We start from the raw sequence: 18865 nt of genomic DNA, 5'->3' as shown, positions 1-18865 counted from the left end.
AATTGCCAGTGCTCATATTTATCCTACAATCTTCCTTGGAGTGGAATGCCATGGTTAGCAGCATTTCCCAAATGGTCATAGGATCAGTGATCAAGAATCAGTTTCTACGCTGATGTTAAAAAACTGGAAAGACTTAAAGAGTCCTATGATACAAATGAGTTAGGGGATCTCATTAGTTCTTATTAGCATTAAGGACATCTATCTCAGGCAGCAATCTATTTATTTTTTTACAACCTATTTAGGTTAATACGTAGAAATATAGATCATCAGTCTTCAGGATGACAGATTGCCCAGGTCAGATGAGCATACCCTCTCCTTCTGGATAGAGATAATGTGTTGTGTCCCAATTAAGGCGCACTTAATAAAGAAGGAGCCATTCCCTTATAGGTGGGGCCAGGAAGTGCATTTTATTTTTTGGCACTTGAAAAATCTTAAGTGATTGAAACTATCATTCTAACCATTAATATACATTAGAAATTCCCAAGAAAATGGATGTGCATATAAGATGTGTAGAATGTGTTGATAATATTCATATAATGTTAAAGTACATGAGTTTGAGGTGTATGTAGTTTTGCTTATCTGAAGTGGAAGAGAACCCAGCATTTATACATATTGATAGATGATTAACAGATGGACAAATAGATAGGTACATACACACACACACACACACATACACACACACACACACACAAACACACCAGGGAATTTTGTGTCTTCTGCCTCTCAGACCAATTACCTTTGAAAAACTGAAAAAGCCCACAGGTACCTCATGGAGGTCTTTAACCTTGAGAAGTTTTTTTTAGTTTCTCCTTTTGTATTTGTCCTATATTTGCTAATCTCAACAAAATAAAACTTAAGTTCTTGTCTTGAATTGCTACAGAGACACTGAAGCCTTACCATCAGATTGACCGATTACTAGCTCCAGTACATTCCATTGGTCCAAATCTGTTCTATGACTTATGCTGCCATCTGACTCCATCTGCATGTGAAGCTATCACATCTTATTTGGTCCTATTGAAATGTATTGAATGTGCTTGTATACCTGATCATTTGTCTTAAGTTCTTATGTTTTCCATCTACCCTATTTCTTTACAGAGCTACAGGCAACCAGCTGCTTTCATCGTCACACAATACCCTCTGCCGAACACTGTGAAAGACTTCTGGAGATTAGTGTATGATTATGGCTGTACCTCCATTGTGATGTTAAATGAAGTCGACTTGTCCCAGGTCAATGGCTATGAGTTGCTTTTGTGTACTCCGACACAACTTAATAAATTAGTAATAAAATGTTAAAACCTGTTTCATACTACCCCAATTAGAAAAAAAATAATGCCCGTTTTCTTTTTGTTTCTTTTCCCAAAACATTCATCCTCTAGGGCTGCCCTCAGTACTGGCCAGAAGAAGGGATGTTACGATATGGCCCTATCCAAGTGGAATGTATGTCTTGTTCGATGGATTGTGATGTGATAAACCGGATTTTTAGGATATGCAATCTAACAAGAGTAAGTCATTAATATTTTAACTGAGTTGATTAAGAGCAACTGATCATAACTATGTTGGGGTATAATTCCAATCAGACAACAGGGAGAGTAGAATTAATAGACATTACGTAATCAGTCCCAGTGCTACTAATCCTCTTACACCTTCGTATTAGAAGAAAAATGCATTCCAAAAACAGGAAAGCAGAAATGCTGAGAGTGAGGTGTCCTGGTCAGTTACTAATGTGTTACATCTGGAAAACTAAATTCGGATGCACTGGCTCAAATGCACTTGATTGTCTGAGCCTGGTCTCTGCCCCTGTAGACTTTTCTGAAGGTTGACTACATGTCTTATTAGTATTGATATCCAGCCTGAAAGAGGCATATAATTGAAAAATAAGAATATAATAATAATAATAGTGACTAAAGAGCTTTACCTTGGAAGGAAGGGATATGTTGGATCAGCCGTCATGGAAAGCCTCCGTGTCACTGTTCCAAGTCCTGCATATAAGGGAGAACCCCACACACGAGGAAACAGGTAATCATAGCCATCATTGATTCTCCTCCCACTTACAATTTCACCTTTCTCAATGTCCCAGTGTCTGGCTCTGCCCAGATCTGTAGAAGCAGCACTGGTACCACTGTGCCTTTTCCCAGCAACAAAGCAGCAGCTGTGTTCCTCAGAAATCTTCCTTTCCTTGAGTCTTCATATGTTTTACACTCAAGGACAAATTAAGTTCGGGGTCTCTCCTTCAAAAAAGCAAAAAAAAAAAAAAAAACCATTACATTAGTAATTAGTAAGTATTTAGATTGGGTAACCAAACAGTAAGCAAAATTTGAAAAGAAAACATTATTCTCTTTTTAAAGAGAAAGATTACTCTGTTTTTAGAGCAGCAGCTCTATGTGTGTGTATTATTTTAAGTGTATGATTCAGATTGTCATATTTCAGTGTTTTCATATCAAAATGGCTATATATGTGTTTCTGGTTAATACGTCTATATGTTTAGCCCTAAGAGAATAAAATCATATCCAATTCTGTCGCTCATTTCAGTGGAGAAAAAAAGGATAACTTCAATCATGTCATAATATTCATGCATATCTTAGATGTTAATTTAAATGGAATCTCATTATGTCTGCACATCTGTTCCATTATGGTTCTAGTAATATTTTAGCTGAGAAACCATCGCTGCTAAACTAAGAAAGTAAGACTTGTCTTTTAATTGAGCTATTTATATGAAAAATATTCTAAAGACAGGATCTGAAATCTGTGTTACATTTTTTTGCCGGTGTATTTGTTTATTTATCTTCCTCCGTATTTGGTGTTCCAGTCCTTATTAGGGCACAATTTTTTCCTGTTCCCGATCTTATTTAATAGCACACACTTCATCAGATATTTAGTAGGTACCAATGAGAAGTTGGGTGTTGTACTAGTAGTGACACTAGTTGTGACACATGAGCCCTGGCCAAATGGAAATTCAGATCTGATGCCTTATGATATGGCTTACTCATGTATTGCAAATTCTTCCTTACATTTCTATACGAGGGCTTAATGTACTGATTCACTCATTCAATAGTACTATTCCTGGAAAGTATTTTTGCTAGGTTCTAGTGATACAGAGTTTAAGGGAGAAAGAATGAAAGAGATTTCCCCGTCCTTAAAGAATTTATATTTTATCAGGGAAAACAAGCACTGAAAAATTCAATTCTTTATTTACAAATATGAGAAATTTTAGAGAAAAAGTACAAAATCCAGAGTTTTTGGGTGATCTGACAGAGCTGGGTGAGTAGAGAGGACTTCGTTGGAGTAGTGATCTTTGAGACAAAATTTGAAGAATCAGTAGGAGTATTGGGGGCGGAAGAACCAACTATCCTGGTGTTCACAAGACAGAGAGGTTTCCGAGGACACAAGAAGTTCTGTTCAAAGACCAGAAGAGTTCCAGGCAAACCCAAAACAAACTGATCACTGTATTTGGGATTGAGAGGGACAAACAAGGAGATCTTTGAGGCCAAATGGAGAGTTTTACAAAGTTCTCAAGGCAAGAAATGCCTTGATACATGGATTAAAAGAAGGCCAACGTGTCTAGGACTTGAATAGTGTGTTAGAATAAAGGGAAGGTTAGGGAAGGAAATGGAGCCATATTGTGTAGGGATTTTTAAGCCATGGTGCAACATGGATTTTATGATAAGATCATTTGGAAGCCATTAAAGCAGGGGAATGACAAGATCATATTTGCATTTCAAAATAATCATGATGCTGCAGTCAGAATGGTTTGGAAGGAGATCAAAGTTTATTTAAGGAGATCAACTAAGAAGTAATTATCATAATTGATGCTTGGGCATATGCAATGATGTCAGTGGTGACAAAGAGAAAAAGAATTTGAAAGTTATTTAAGAAGTGTGATTGATTATTGGATATGGGATATGAGGGAAAAGCTTATATAAAGGTAATTCTCATGGTTCTTGCTTCTGTAACTTAGAATGTTTCTGTATTGGTATGTACATATTTTAGACTTAGCAGCTAGACTCAATCCAATGCAAATGCCATTTATATCATGGTACCATTTTGTCTGCAACTTCCGTTTTTAGTAAAAATTCTAGTTCCAAGTTATTCACAGAAAAATACTTTTCCTTCCACAGCCACAAGAAGGCTATCTGATGGTACAGCAGTTTCAGTATCTAGGGTGGGCCTCTCACCGAGAAGTGCCTGGCTCCAAACGGTCATTTTTGAAACTGATACTGCAGGTGGAAAAATGGCAGGAGGAATGTGAGGAAGGGGAAGGCCGGACCATCATCCACTGCCTGTGAGTATGGTGCCTCCACTTGGCCACCTGGGGGCCGTGGTGCTCATTTCCTTACTAGCTTTCATATTTTCTATGTTAAAGAGTCCTCAACTCATGGGGCGCCTGGGTGGCTCAGCCGGTTAAGTGTCGGACTTTGGCTCAGGTCACGATCTCACGGTCTGTGAGTTTGAGCCCCACATCGGCCTCTGTGCTGTCAGTTCAGAGCCTGGAGCCTGCTTCGGATTCTGTGTCTCCCTCTCTCTGCCACTTCCCCATTCACGCTCTGTCTCTTTCTGTCTCTCAAAAAATGAATAAATGTTAGAAAAAAATAAACGTTAGAGTACTCAACTCATCTCTATGGATCTCCATAGATATTGTTTTAAAATAATCTTCCTGTCTTATGATTCCATAATTAGCTACCAGTTTTCATTTTCGTATTTTTTAAACACTGATTATCATATAGCTATTATATTATTTAAACTCTTTTGAACACTACTTGGAACCACTTTTCTGATGTCCACACTTTACAAATGTACCAAAATTTCAAGGTATTGAAGTTGCAGTGGTCGATGCCTGTAGCATCTTCCGACACATGAGCCACAGAGCAAATGTCATGCTCGCGCATCCTTGCTCTCCGTCCTCTAGGCATACACGCATATAAATGAAGCAAAATTAATACAAAATGGAAAAAAATTAAGGTCATGTTTTTATTAACAAAACGTGTAAGATTGTGTGACCTGTGGTGACTAAAAGCTGCTATCCACATGCCCTTGCTTTCTTTGCTTCCAGAAATGGTGGTGGGCGAAGCGGTATGTTCTGTGCCATAGGCATTGTTGTCGAAATGGTGAAGCGGCAAAATGTTGTCGACGTGTTCCACGCAGTCAAGACACTGAGGAACAGCAAGCCAAACATGGTGGAAGCCCCGGTGAGTCAGAATCTTAGACATAGAAGGGAGCAGAGATTAGACATCATATACCTACTCATCGGGTTGACTTCACACTCCCAAGGGAAATCAGATGTATAAATGAGTCTTTGTGGGGACTTTTCCTATCTAACTGATGAATTGCTGAGCATCTCTCTCTACCCACATAAATGTAATCACATATCACAGAAACTTGATGAAAACTATTTTCACTTAATTTGGGAAAGGTGTAGATTTTTTTTCTCTCTGTGTTAGGCAATAAATATTTGCTGTAATAAACTTTAGTAAATGGTTCTATAATAAGAATAAATTCTACTCTCTAGACTTCATTCTTGCTTATTTTTATTTCTTTTTTTTTAAGTTTGTTTATTTTGAGAGAGACAGAGACAGCATAAGTAAGGGAGGGGCAGAGAGGGAGGGAGAGAGAGAATCCCAAGCAGACTCCTTACTGCCAGTTCAGAGCCCCATGCAGAGCTCAAACTCACAAGCCGGGAGGTCATGACCTGAGCCAAAATCAAGACTTGGACGCTTAACTGACTGAGCCACCCAGGCGCCCTGCTTATTTTTATTTCTTACAGCATCTTGAGTTAACTGGCAAAACATTAATCCAAGGGATATACACATGGATTAAATCAGTACTTTGGACACCTAATGCCCTTAAACAACATATGAAATTTATTTGAGTCATTAGCTTTAATTCTCCATTTCTGGTCAAATTATAAATTTTAAACTATCATCACTGACAGTTTTCAGCTTCTACCAGTTATAGTGTGCAGTTCAGATGATGCCACCTGAATTTGCCAGGGCTCATAAAATCAGAACACGGTTCACAAAGTAAGAGCTGATAGGAATGTGTATGTGGGAGTTCATCTGTGTGAAGGTGTATGAAGAGTAAGAAAGAAAAATTAAACTCCTCGAGCACATTTAACTTCTAAAGAGCGATGTCTGTGGGTTACACACATGTGCAAAGTGGGATAAGGTCAGGAGCAGCTGTGTAGTTTATGCTCAAACAAAGGTAAACCAGAAAAACCAAGGCAAATTGTTGCTTGCCCTACATTTATCAAGATGATCAGATAACTAAAATGAGCAATTCAATAAGCCTTTAAAGTATTCTCACCACTTCCTGCTCATGGATTGTTCACACAAAAAGTGCATTGCTTCCTGAGACAAAATCTGAAGTTACATTTATACCGTTTCACTTTTAAAAGTGAGAACAGACTTTTTTCCCCTTCTACAAGTCCCCTCAAACCGCCCCAATTCTAGCTCATCCCTTGGGCTCTGCCTGTTGTCTGGACAAGATGATGTCGGTTTTGACTGGAGTATTGGCAATGGAGATGGAGAAAAGGGGATAGACTTGAAGGATTTTTGAAGTAGAACTTGTCAGGTCTTCTTAAAATATAATGGTTATGTCTTTAAACTCTTCGCTGTCTGAAGATTTCTTAATGTAAACTCTGCCTCTGTCTCTCAGATCAAGTCTTTTTAAATTCATCAGTGGGGTCGCTTCACTGTCAGAATTCAAACATTACCTCCAAATTTAACTCTAATTTCCTGCCATAAGTTGGGGGGGGGGAGGGAATCTGTGGTTAAACTCAACTATTCTAGAACCTTCCAAGAAGTTCCTATTTACCTTTATATTCATGTCCCATTAATCCTGACTGAACGCCTACCTTCTGATTTGTGTTTAATCAGCGTTAATGATGAGTTCAGTGTGCTGTTGAATTGAACTGACAAGTTTGGTAAGAAAATTTGGAGCATAAACAAAAGCTCATGACAGTTTAAAGAGATATAACTGTTTTCAAGCATTGTGTGACTCTTCAGATGCACTTGCCACAGCGGTAGCCTAATTTAAATCACACCTACTTGATAATTAAGGGTAGGATTGATAAAGATCTCTTTCAGAAAGATTTTACTACCCTACTTTATTGTGGAGACACCGGGAAGTTCTTTAGAAATACGATGCATTTTAGGTTGTTCTGCATTACAGCCTGGATTTTACCCACTTGGAATGAGTTGAAAAATTTTTAATGAGGTACATATTAGAAGTCATAACTTGTGGGGCGCCTGGGTGGCTTGGTCGGTTAAGCGTCCGACTTGGGGACTTCGGCTCAGGTCATGATCTCACGGCCCGTGAGTTCGACCCCCGCGTCGGACTGGCCCGTGAGTTCGAGCCCCGCGTCGGGCTCTGTGCTGACCGCTCAGAGCCTCCAGCCTGTTTCAGATTCTGTGTCTCCCTCTGTCTCTGCCCCTCCCCTGTTCATGCTCTGTCTCTCTCTGTCTCAAAAATAAATAAACGTTGGAAAAAAAAATTAAAAAAAAAAAAAAGAAGTCATAACTTGTAATACGGTCTGATGTTTTCTAAGTTCTTGATAATGGAGCAGTGCTTAGGTGGATGTAAAGGAAATACAGTTTTTTTTAATATGAAATTTATTATTTTGTTGTCAAATTGGTTTCCATACAACACCCAGTGCTCTTTCCAACAGGTGCCCTCCTCAATGCCCATCACCCACCCTCCCATCCCTCCCACTCCCCATCAACCCTCAGTTTATTCTCAGTTTTTAAGAGTCTCTTATGATTTGGCTCCCTCCCTTTTTTTTTCCTTCCCCTCCCCCATGGTCTTCTGTTAAGTTTCACAGGATCCACATAAGAGTGAAAACATATGGTATCTGTCAGGAAAGACAGTTTTAACTCAAATTTGGTCAACCAAATTGTCTTCAATATTTAAAGAGAGGAAACAGAAATTTTCAAATATAAGTAAACTCGAAAAGGTGTAAGAGCCACTAACCATTTTTGAAAAATTTACTTTAATATTCTGATGAATGAAAAGCTGTGTGAGGGGCTCCTGGGTGGCTCAGTAGGTTAAGTGTACAACTCTTGGTTTCGGCTCAGGTCATGACCTCATGGTTCATGGGTCCCAGCCCCACATCAGTTTCTGTGCTGGCAGCATGGAGCTTGTTTGGGTTTCTCTCTGTCCCTCCCCTGATTGTACTCTCTCTCTCTCTCAAAATAAATAAACATTTAAAAAAATAATAATAATGAAATAAAATGACTTATTTTTCTCCTGCTAAGGACAGATATCTGAAGTTTGAAGAAGAATATTTGCACTTGTTCACTGTATCATTTATTTGTAATAGAGAAAAAGTAAAAGCAATCTAATAGTCAAATCTGTATACTGTACATTTATGTAGTGTGAAAAGAAATGTTAAATAACATAAGAAAAAGACATAACAGTGTTAAAGGCAGATAAAATATAAACTTATACTCTCGAATATATGTATGCAATGATATTTATTCTAAAAGAATTATGATTTCAACCATGCATAAAAAAGGACTAAAGCAAAACTAAGGCAGTATTTTACCAAGAATTGTTTCTGGTAATAGAGTTATGAAACTCTTTCTGATTCCTTGGGTTTTTCTATACTGGGAATTTTTTCTGTAATGATCAGGTTTTACTATTATAATTAGATAAAAAATATTGGAGGGGTGCCTGGGTGGCTCAGTTGGTTAGGCGGCCGACTTCGGCTCAGGTCATGATCTCACGGTCCATGGGTTCGAGCCCCGAGTCGGGCTCTGTGCTGACAGCTCAGAGCCTGGAGCCTGTTTCAGATTCTGTGTCTCCCTCTCTCTGACCCTCCCCCGTTCATGCTCTGTCTCTCTCTGTCGCAAAAATAAATACATGTTAAAAAAAAAATTTTTTTTTTTAAATACTGGAGATTTTTTTAATTTGATAAAAAATATAAGGCAAACACAATATATCTTTCCTTAAGTTCCTTTCCTTAAACGCTGATCTTTAGACTCAAATGTAACATATATATGCCCAGAGATTAAACTTCTGTATCAAAAAAATCATTGGTAATTCTCGAATAATCTAGCGTGGTGGCTTGGTGTTCGTTTGGCGGCTGTGGTTCACCGTTAGTCTCCTTTTTCTCACCTTTTCTCAACTCTTTTGTTTTAACCTGTTTCAGGAGCAGTACCGTTTCTGCTATGATGTAGCCCTGGAGTACCTGGAATCTTCTTAGTCGGGTGAGACTTCGGAGCACAGCCACGCAGAAACCTGTTCATCTGTTGAGCCAGCAACTGTTGTACCTGTTACACCTGTGCAGAAAGATTTTAATGTGGGGGGTGGGAGGCTTTTACATTCAAGAAGTAAAAGTATTTTTCTTATGAAGTTGTGTATCTTAATAAAAAGGACTCAACTAGTTTCTATTACCGTATGAAAGCATCGACATTTCGTGCCGCATAAATTATATTTAATAAGAACCAGATTCAAATGAGAACTTCTCAGTGTTTGTACAGTGAATACGCAGCTTTTTCTCCCCTGGTTTTGGTAGAGCAGCCACCATGTGTTGCATGAATTAATACTTTCTATGTGGCATTTTTTTCTCCCTTTTTAAGATAAAAGATGTTAAATCTTTAAGGAAGAAGTAAGAAAAGCTGTGCAAATTCATAGTAAAGTTCATTTTTTATATGTTTCAAGTGTAGCAGATCTCTATATAAATATATAAATATATATAACTGGCTTATTTTCTTTTAATGTGCAATGATGGCTAGATCATTTAAAGTTCTTTTTAGAAAAAACATAAGCCAAAGACTCAAGTGTAAATATGTCTATACGGAGAAAGCACATTATATTTATTGGTTACTTACATTCCTTTTTTGATGGCTAAAATACTACCACCACACAATCATTTTTTTTTTCTGAAGAAAACTTTTTCTTTCACTAAAATCAATTGTAAACGATTTTTGTAGATTATTTTTTGTATGTTTTAGTGTAAGTAGAGGATAAACTTTTTATTCATAAACCAGGAAGCAATGTTCTTTATAGTGATTCTCTTGTGTACATGCTTGTGAATTAAATTTATGTAAAACACCTTGGCAATTGGGTCTCTTAATATAGGACCAAATTAAAACATTTTGCTGAAAATGTATAATTTTCCACAATTTCATTAGGTAAATAATCGTTTGGTGATCATACATGAGAATTGCACACATTCAAAGGCCTTGCTGATCACTTGTGCAGTGTTGAACACAGCCTTTTAGCATCGTTTAAATTTTAAAGGAATTGATTTTTCTCAGCCTGTGACCAAGCACTGGTCAAGAAAACAAAATGGCAAAATTTATGCTTTCAGAGTCAAGTTTTAGCAAACTGTAAACCATCAACACTATAAAGCGTTTCTTTTGATGTTTACATGCACAAGCTTTGGATTCGGACCATAGAGAGTGTGAACAAATCAATGCCAGATTCCTGTTTGTGCATGGCCATGGGATTTGCAAGTGAACCTTTCCAAATGTGGTCTTGTTCATATGCTCCATGTAGCTGTAACTTCACACCATCAGCTTGCAGTTTGTTACTGACTAAAGCGTTCCAGTATCCTCCTTCTAGATTGCCAGTACATGACATGGTGCTTATCAAGATTTAACTAAAGTAAGAGTGAAATAAAGGTTTTATAATTACAACAATTGTTTGCACATCATTTTCTCTTAATCTTCATGTCTTCACTCCCCCCAAAATTGTCTCTTCTCACTGATACTAGTAGACCACTAAAATTCTATTAAAAGTAAAACGAATGTCCAAGCACTAATATCTTTCTTTTTTAATTGAATGTCAGCCAGTCCAGATGAGTGGAAGGGATAAAGGCCAGAAGATTGGCATACTTTTTTTAAAATTTCTATATATGTATGTCACTATCTTTTTATGTGATAGACATTTTCATACTTCTTCCTTATAGCAAACTTGACAAATAAGTATCCCTGTTTTATGGATGTTGTAATTGAAGATAATGAGAAAGTAAACGATTTGTCAACAGATTCAAACCTGAGTCTGATTTACCAGTTCATTCTCTTCCACTAAACACACTGCTTCCCCAGTGACATGACAAAGAAAATTTGGCACTTCGTTCTTATTGTTCCTCATTAATTGATTTTCTCATAAAGTCTCATTATGGGTATCTTCAAACTTCTATTTGCTGTGTACATTATTAGAACATTTGTGACTTTCATTAGGAAGAATTTAGATAAAGAGACTTTATCTTTTCCTAGAAAGACTAATTTACATTTAAACATGGATGCATTCAACAAAAAATCCACAAGCTCATCCAAGATTTCTTTGCCTGGTAATGTTCAGGATGTTAATCCTATAGAGGATTCTGCTTTGCTGCATGACCCTGCTTTAATTTCTGCTCACGTGATTGTGTCCACACTCCACCAAAATTACCATAAATACCACTGTTCGCAAAGCTCAGAGGTCCATTTGGCCTCCAAAATTTAAGCAAAGAACAAAAGGAGTCCTCTTTCTCTCTAGCAGAAATAGTGTCACGCTTGCTTTGGGCACCACGGAAGCCAGTTCATTCGCAATGGGGGGATGTAAATATGTTTTTCTCAAAACTCATTCGAAAAGTCCTACTTAATACCCCATGGCACTCCCTGTGCTTGGATGGCCGCGTTCAGTCACCTGTGTCTCTCTGGGCAGGAAATGTCCTGGCAGGGCTTTTAAAAGGGGTCATGCTTTTCACAGTGAAAGGCCTCTGACCTTTCTATCAGTTATTCCTTGAATGGCTGTCATGAAGTCGAAGTTTATAGATCCCCTTCTTAGATATTATCACTAGGGAAATGCCGGAAGCGTGTGGACCAGAGGCACACAAACAGCTGGGAATTTATGAGTTTTAACAAAGTACTCTTAGAAGTCAGTGGTAGGTTTCTGGTCTGAGCTGCCTAGCCTTTTTCTAATATTTAGTCTTTGGAGAAAGTTTTCACATGAGTGTGCTGCTGCATTGCAACCAAAGGATCTGACATTGAGACACAAGAAAGAAGATCTTTTTACCTGGACAAGAAGGGAGAAGAGACACGCTTACCTCTACACTGATGTGCTTATGTGTTCATTCACTATTCACCTTCTCGAGAATCTTTTAGGTTCCAGGTACTCATGTAACAAGCGTAGAAGTCAGGCATCAACAGCTGCTACCTCTCAAATCTGCTCTGTTGTTAGGAAATGGTTCCTAGCATCTAAAGAATGTACTAAACAGTAAATATTAGAACTCAGGAGGGAAATGACTGTAGCACACCTAGAAATATGAGATCATCTGTTAGCTTTGGGAGAACGCTTTTGAGATTTGCCTCACTTTATGGGAGAGTGACAATTCTACATTGTTAATTTCTGGGCACTTCAGCAAGCCATCCTTTTTCGTAACAAAATAGCAAAGAATCAATATTCTGCCCCATGCCCCAGTGCAATATGTAGGATATTGGTAAAATATTTCCATAGGCAGAGACTCCGCAGCCTTCCTAGATTCATTTCAGTGTTTTAGTAAACACCTTTACTCAGTGTAAGGGCAATCTGCTATTTTACTCAACACTTTCCTAAGTTAAGATAGAAGACAGTTGGCTATGCCTCCTGTAATAATTTCTACTTACATATTATTTCATAAAGTTTCCCCTCAGTGTAGGGGGCTTGGAATGGGAGCAATATTATCTGAATTTGTTCATAACTCTAGTCTATTCAAGTGGTCTGCAGAGTATTCGAATATTATCTCTCAGAAACTAAAAGGGAAAGCTCTGTCTTGGGACCTACTTTAAGTAAGCTAGAAGTGGCTTCCGGAATATAAATTGTCCAAAAATCAATGGTGGTAGATATATAACCCTTCTGAACTTCAGCCTCCTCCAAAGTGAATTGAAATGCTAACGTGGAAGAAAAGAAACACTAGACAGATACTGTTGTTATCAAATCCTGTAAGAAACCAGTAAAAGGGGTTTCTAAACCATTAAAGCCAGTGTGAAGTCCCTACTGAATATCAGAAAGCCCCCTTTTTTTTTAATAAGGCCTGCTCAGGGACAGGATGGGAGAGAGACTTTCTGACAGATACCATCTCTCACGATGCATTTGTCAATTGTAGAAAATCTACAATACCTGAAGTCTAACACAGAGTATTGGGCACTAATTCTGTTGGGTAGTTGGGTTCATTTCAATATACTCTTATAAGTCTTATCAGTCTTGATTCAGTCAGAGTGCTGAATGCTACTCAATGTAGCGTTGAGGCGAAACTAAATAAATGAATAAAACCTCTCAGTACTAGGATGCTAAGTAGATATAGAATATGAAGAACAAGAATATTTAAATTGCATAACCAAATCTTTTCCTAAATTGATGCTAAAATATGCGGGCAAGCAAAGGCCATGCATTCCCACTATTTGCTTGGTCTGAGACAAAATCGAACTGGAAAAGCAGAAAAAAATAAGCTCACTATGGTATCCTGTTAATTGTTGAGAAAGAAGAGAGGTCAACTCAAATGCCTGCGGGGCCTATGGACACTGTGTGGAAAGCAGGACAGGTGTTTGAGAATGGCCATTCAAGCTGTATTACTATCATAGATACCCTTAGTTTGTGCATTTTCTAATAGGAATACTTCTCATCTCTACAAAAGTATGTCTCCCATTTTTATTAAAACACAACATCCCACCTGATCCACCTTGCATTTTCCCAATTTTGATTGAACAATAGATACTAGATACTCTGCTATCTTCAGTTCTACTATTTAAAAAGACAATAGCAAGATTAATGATTAGTGAGAACAGCTGTTTGGCACAAGGACCAGAGGGAACAGTGTGGACTCCCACTTGGACTTGAAAGCACATGTGATGCCCAAAGAGATGGCACTCACCTCCCTGATGTGTTTGCTGCATGGGAATACAGACCCTACAGTGTCTCATTTCTTGAAAGAGTGTGGAAATTTTTACATAGACTCTTAAAAATTGTTGAATGTTGGCAACCAGTTAAAGTCAAAAACAAACAAAATAAACCTCTGGCCCAACCCTGTGCAAAACAAAATCTGTCAGAAGGATGCATCTGATATCTATAAGAGCCACCGGCTTTCAGTTTGTGACTTCCATTGTAGAATAACTGTTGTTTGACCTTCTAAAAATGTTCTTAAAGACACATGAGCTTTCGCTATCTTAAAACACCTATCATGACTATTTTTTCATATTCTTCTTTTCCAATTTGCCTTATCTTCTCATATATTTTTCAGTTTTAAAAATATGTATAGATGGGACACCTGGCTGGCTCAATTGGTTAAGCATCCTGACTCTTGAGCTCAGTTCAGGTCTTGATCTCAGGGTCGTGAGTGAGCTCCACGCTGGCTATATATATATACATATATATATTTTTTAACATATATATTTTTATTCATATATATACATATATATAAATCTTGCCTCCTAAGACAAAAGAAAAAAAAAAAACAAGGTTTATGTCTCCTTCTGCTCCCTCTTATCTGGACTAAATTCGAAAAGTGTATTTTAGAAGGTAATTCACACATTTCACTTAATAAGTAACACCCAAAATGATGAGTAGAAAAAAAATTCTGGAAATAATAGTATTGATAACTCAAAGGGGAAGTGCTTGTTCTACGATCCATGGGATGGCCTGAACCATTTTATTCACAAGTGCAGAAAAGCATCTGCAGAAGCACCACACTTCCAGATTGTGATGGTACATGCTGAATTCCATGACAGGTGCCAAACAGTATGGGCTCGTGCCAGCCCACTGTGGGAACCTAAACTCTGGTTCCATAAATCTAATTAGCTGAAGCACAGTCAGCAGACTGAAATTGATTTCTTTTCACCTTCATGTTAGTTCTTAGCATGATAAAGTGAAGAAGTATTCCTTAGTTACTTACTTTCCAATGTCAACTTCTGTATTCTCTGAACTCACATGTGGTCATTGAGGGAAAAAAAATAACTTCACATGGGAAATCAGGATTGATCTTCCTCATGAAATGAAAGACATTAGAGGGATAATTAAGATTATCAAATCCAATGCCCTCATTGTTAAGTTTAAGAAATTAAAACAAGAGAGTCATGTGTCTATCAGTAAAGGTTTGGATAGTAAATATTTAAGCTTTTCCAGGCCATTGGACTCTTATCTTTTTTGTTAGACCTACCTTTAAAGAATGTTTAAAGCAAGTTCTTCAAAGAAGCAAAAATGATGGAATTGTCAAGCATCAGAAAGGAAGAAAGAATCATGGAAAGAACAAACTTATGGATGCAATAGAATGTCCTTTTCCTTATATATTTGCTTTATAAATCATATTTCATGATTGAAACAAAAATTACACCATATGATATTTAAGAAAACAATACTTCCAAGTGGGGAAGCAAAAGGGAACTAAATAGAAATAAGGTTTCCATGCTTTACTCAAAATGATGAAGTTATGATACCACTAGTTATAATAAGTCACATATGTATAATACTTAGAAGAACCACTGAGAATATTGTATCAAGATATATGCACAGGGTGCCTAGATGGCTCAATCAGTTAAGCAACCAACTTCAGCTCAGGTCATGATCTGACAGCTTGTGAGTTTGAGCCTCACATCAGGCTCTGTGCTGACAGCTCAGAGCCTGGAGCCTGCTTCAGATTCTGTATCCCTCTCTCGCTCTGCCCTTCACCCACTCATGCTCATTCTCTCTCTTTCTCCCTCTCTCTCTCTCTCTCTCTCTGTCTCAAGAATAAATAAATAAATAAATAAATAAGATATATGCTCAAAACACCATAAGTGAATCGAGATGGAATCCTAAAACATGTTAACATAACAGAAAATTAAGGAAAAAGAAATTGGAATGAGAACCAGATAAAATAAACAAAACAAGTAATTGAATAACATAAGTGCTAATATATAAATGAATAATTACCTTAAATGGTCTAAGTATGCCAATAAAAAAATAAATTGTCATATTGGATTAAGAAAATGGCAGGGGAAGATGGAGGCATAGGAGGGCGCTGGGCTCACCTCGTCCTGCTGATCCCTTAGATTCCACCCACATCTGCCTAAATAACCCAGAAAACCACCAAAAGACTAGCAGAATGGACTCTCCAGAGCCAAGCATAGACAAGAGGCCCACAGAAGAGGGGAGGAAGGACGGAAAGGCAGTGCACGCTACACGGACTGGCGGGAGGAAGCTGGGGTGCTGGAGGGGCAGCTTGCCAGGCAAGGCAGAGCCCCTTGAAAAGGCAGAGGGGCCAGACTCCGTGAGTTCTAACAGCCAGTGGGACTTAACATCTGGAATGTTAAATGTCAACAGCTCTGCTCAGAGAGCAGGAGGGTGAGAGGACACTGGGAGACAGAGTTGAGCCCCAGAAGACAGAGCTCAGCTCAGCAGGGGAACAAAGGCACGGGCAAGCGCCATGTCCCTCTTGAAATTAACCACAGGAAAAAGTCTGGAAAACCTCCAAAAGCATGGAGGTTAAAGAACACCCTACTAAAGAATGAATGGGTAGCTCGGAAAGCAGTGTGGAGGTTCCTCAGAAAATTGAAAATAGACCTACCCTATGACCCAGCAATAGCACTGCTAGGAATTTACCCAAGGGATACAGGAGTACTGATGCATAGGGGCACCTGTACCCCAATGTTTATAGCGGCACTCTCAACAATAGCCAAATTATGGAAAGAGCCAAAATGTGCATCAACTGATGAATGGATAAATTGTGGTTTATATACACAATGGAATACTACGTGGCAATGAGAAGGAATGAAATATGGCCTTTTGTAGCAACATGGATGGAACTGGAGAGTGTGATGCTAAGTGAAATAAGCCATACAGAGAAAGACAGATACCATATGGTTTCACTCTTATGTGGATCCTGAGAAACTTAACAGAAACCCATGGGGGAGGGGAAGGGAAAAAAAAAAAAAGAGGTTAGAGTGGGAGAGAGGCAAAGCCTAAGAGACTCTTAAAAACGGAGAACAAACTGAGGGTTGATGGGGGGTGGGAGGGAGAGGAGGGTGGGGGATGGGTATTGAGGAGGACACCTTTTGGGATGAGCACTAGGTGTTGTATGGAAACCAATTTGACAATAAATTTCATATATTGGAAAAAAAAAGAATGAAGGGGTCAACCAGGGAATTAGAGAAGAAATTTTAAAATATATGGAAACAAATGAAGATGAAAATACAACAATCCAAACGCTTTGGGATGCAGCGAAGGCAGTCATGAGAGGAAAATACATTGCAATCCAGGCCTATCTCAAGAAACAAGAAAAAATCCCAAATACCAAATCTAGCAGCACACCTAAAGGTAATAGAAGCAGAGCAGCAAAGATACCCCAAGCCCAGCAGAAGAAGAGAAATAATAAAGATCAGAGCAGAAATAAACAATATAGAATCTAAAAAACCTGTAGAGCAGATCAATGAAACCAAGAGTTGTTTTTTTGAAAAAATAAACAAAATTGATAAACCTGTAGCCAGGCTTCTCAAAAAGAAAAGGGAGATGACTCAAATAGATAAAATCATGAATGAAAATGGAATCATTACAACCAATTCCTCAGAAATACAAGCAATGATCAGAGAATACTATGAAAAAATTATGTGCCAACAAACTGGACAACCTGGAAGAAATGGACAAATTCCTAAGCACCCACACACTTCCAAAACTCAAACAGGAAGAAATAGAAAACTTGAACAGATCCATAACCTGCAAAGAAATTGAATCAGTTAACAAAAACCTCCCAATAAATAAAAGTCCAGGACCAGATGGCTTCCCTGGGGAATTCTACCAGGCATTTAAAGCAGAGATAATACCTATCCTTCTCAAGCTGTTCCAAAAAATAGAAAGGGAAGGAAAACTTCCAAACTCATTCTATGAAGCCAGCATTACTTTGATTCCCAAACCGGAAAGAGACCCAGCAAAAAAGAGAACTACAGGCCAATATCCCTGATGAATATGGACGCAAAAATTCTCAATAAGATACTAGCAAATCGAATTCAACAGCTTATGAAAGAATTATTCACCATGGTCAAGTGGGATTCATTCCTGGGCTGCAGGGCTGGTTCAACATTTGCAAATCAATCAATGTGTTACATCACATTAATAAAAGAAAAGATAAGAACGATATGATCCTGTCAATCGATGCAGAAAAAGCACTTGACAAAATTCAGGATTCTTTCTTAATAAAAACCCTAAAAACAGTCGGGATAGAAGAAACATACTTAAACATCATAAAAGCCATTTATGAAAAGCCCACAGCTAATTGAGGATGCTCAATGGTGAAAAACAGAGAGCTTTCCCCCTGAGATCAGGAACACGAAAGGGAGTCCACTCTCACCACCGTCGTTTAACATAATGTTGGAAGTTCTAGCATCGGCAACAAAACAAAAGGAAATGAACGGCATCAAAATTGGCAAAGATGAAGTCAAGCTTTCACTGTTTGCAGATGACATGATATTATACATGGAAAACCCGATAGACTCCACCAAAAGTCTCCTAGAACAGAAACATGAATTCAGCAAAGTCGCAGGATACAAAATTAATGTACAGAGATCAGTTGCATTCTTATACACTAATAATGAAGCAACAGAAAGACAAATAAAGAAACTGATCCCATTCACAATTGCACCAAGAATGATAAAATACCTAAGAATAAATCTAACCAAAGATCTAAAAGATCTGTATGCTGAAAACTATAGAAAGCTTATGAAGGAAATTGAAGGAAATACAAAGAAATGGAAAAACATTCCATGCTCATGGATTGGAAGAATAAATATTGTTAAAATGTCAATACTACCCAAAGCTATCCTCACATTCAATGCAATCCCAATCAAAATTGCACCAGCATTCTTCTCGAAGCTAGAACAAGCAATCTTAAAATTTGTATGGAACCACAAAAGACCCCGAATAGCCAAAGTAATATTGAAGA

General features: G+C 38.0%; 1 protein-coding gene across 3 annotated transcripts in view; it reads left to right on the top strand.

Annotated features, from left to right (window-relative positions):
- The window catches only part of PTPRK (protein tyrosine phosphatase receptor type K), a 558792-nt gene extending 548155 nt beyond the window's left edge, over positions 1–10637 (top strand). For all 3 annotated transcript variants that reach the window (XM_042987142.1, XM_042987141.1, XM_042987143.1), the window contains 5 exons: positions 1096–1227; positions 1377–1502; positions 4116–4279; positions 5048–5183; positions 9143–10637. In XM_042987142.1, coding sequence (XP_042843076.1) covers positions 1096–1227; positions 1377–1502; positions 4116–4279; positions 5048–5183; positions 9143–9196 — 612 coding nt within the window. In that variant the 3' untranslated portion in view covers positions 9197–10637. The remainder of the gene's footprint in view (positions 1–1095; positions 1228–1376; positions 1503–4115; positions 4280–5047; positions 5184–9142) is intronic.
- Positions 10638–18865: the final 8228 nt, after the last annotated feature.

Source organism: Panthera tigris, chromosome B2, assembly GCF_018350195.1.
Source record: "Panthera tigris isolate Pti1 chromosome B2, P.tigris_Pti1_mat1.1, whole genome shotgun sequence".
NCBI classification, from domain to species: domain Eukaryota; kingdom Metazoa; phylum Chordata; class Mammalia; order Carnivora; family Felidae; genus Panthera; species Panthera tigris.
This window is presented reverse-complemented; position numbering and strand designations above follow the sequence as displayed.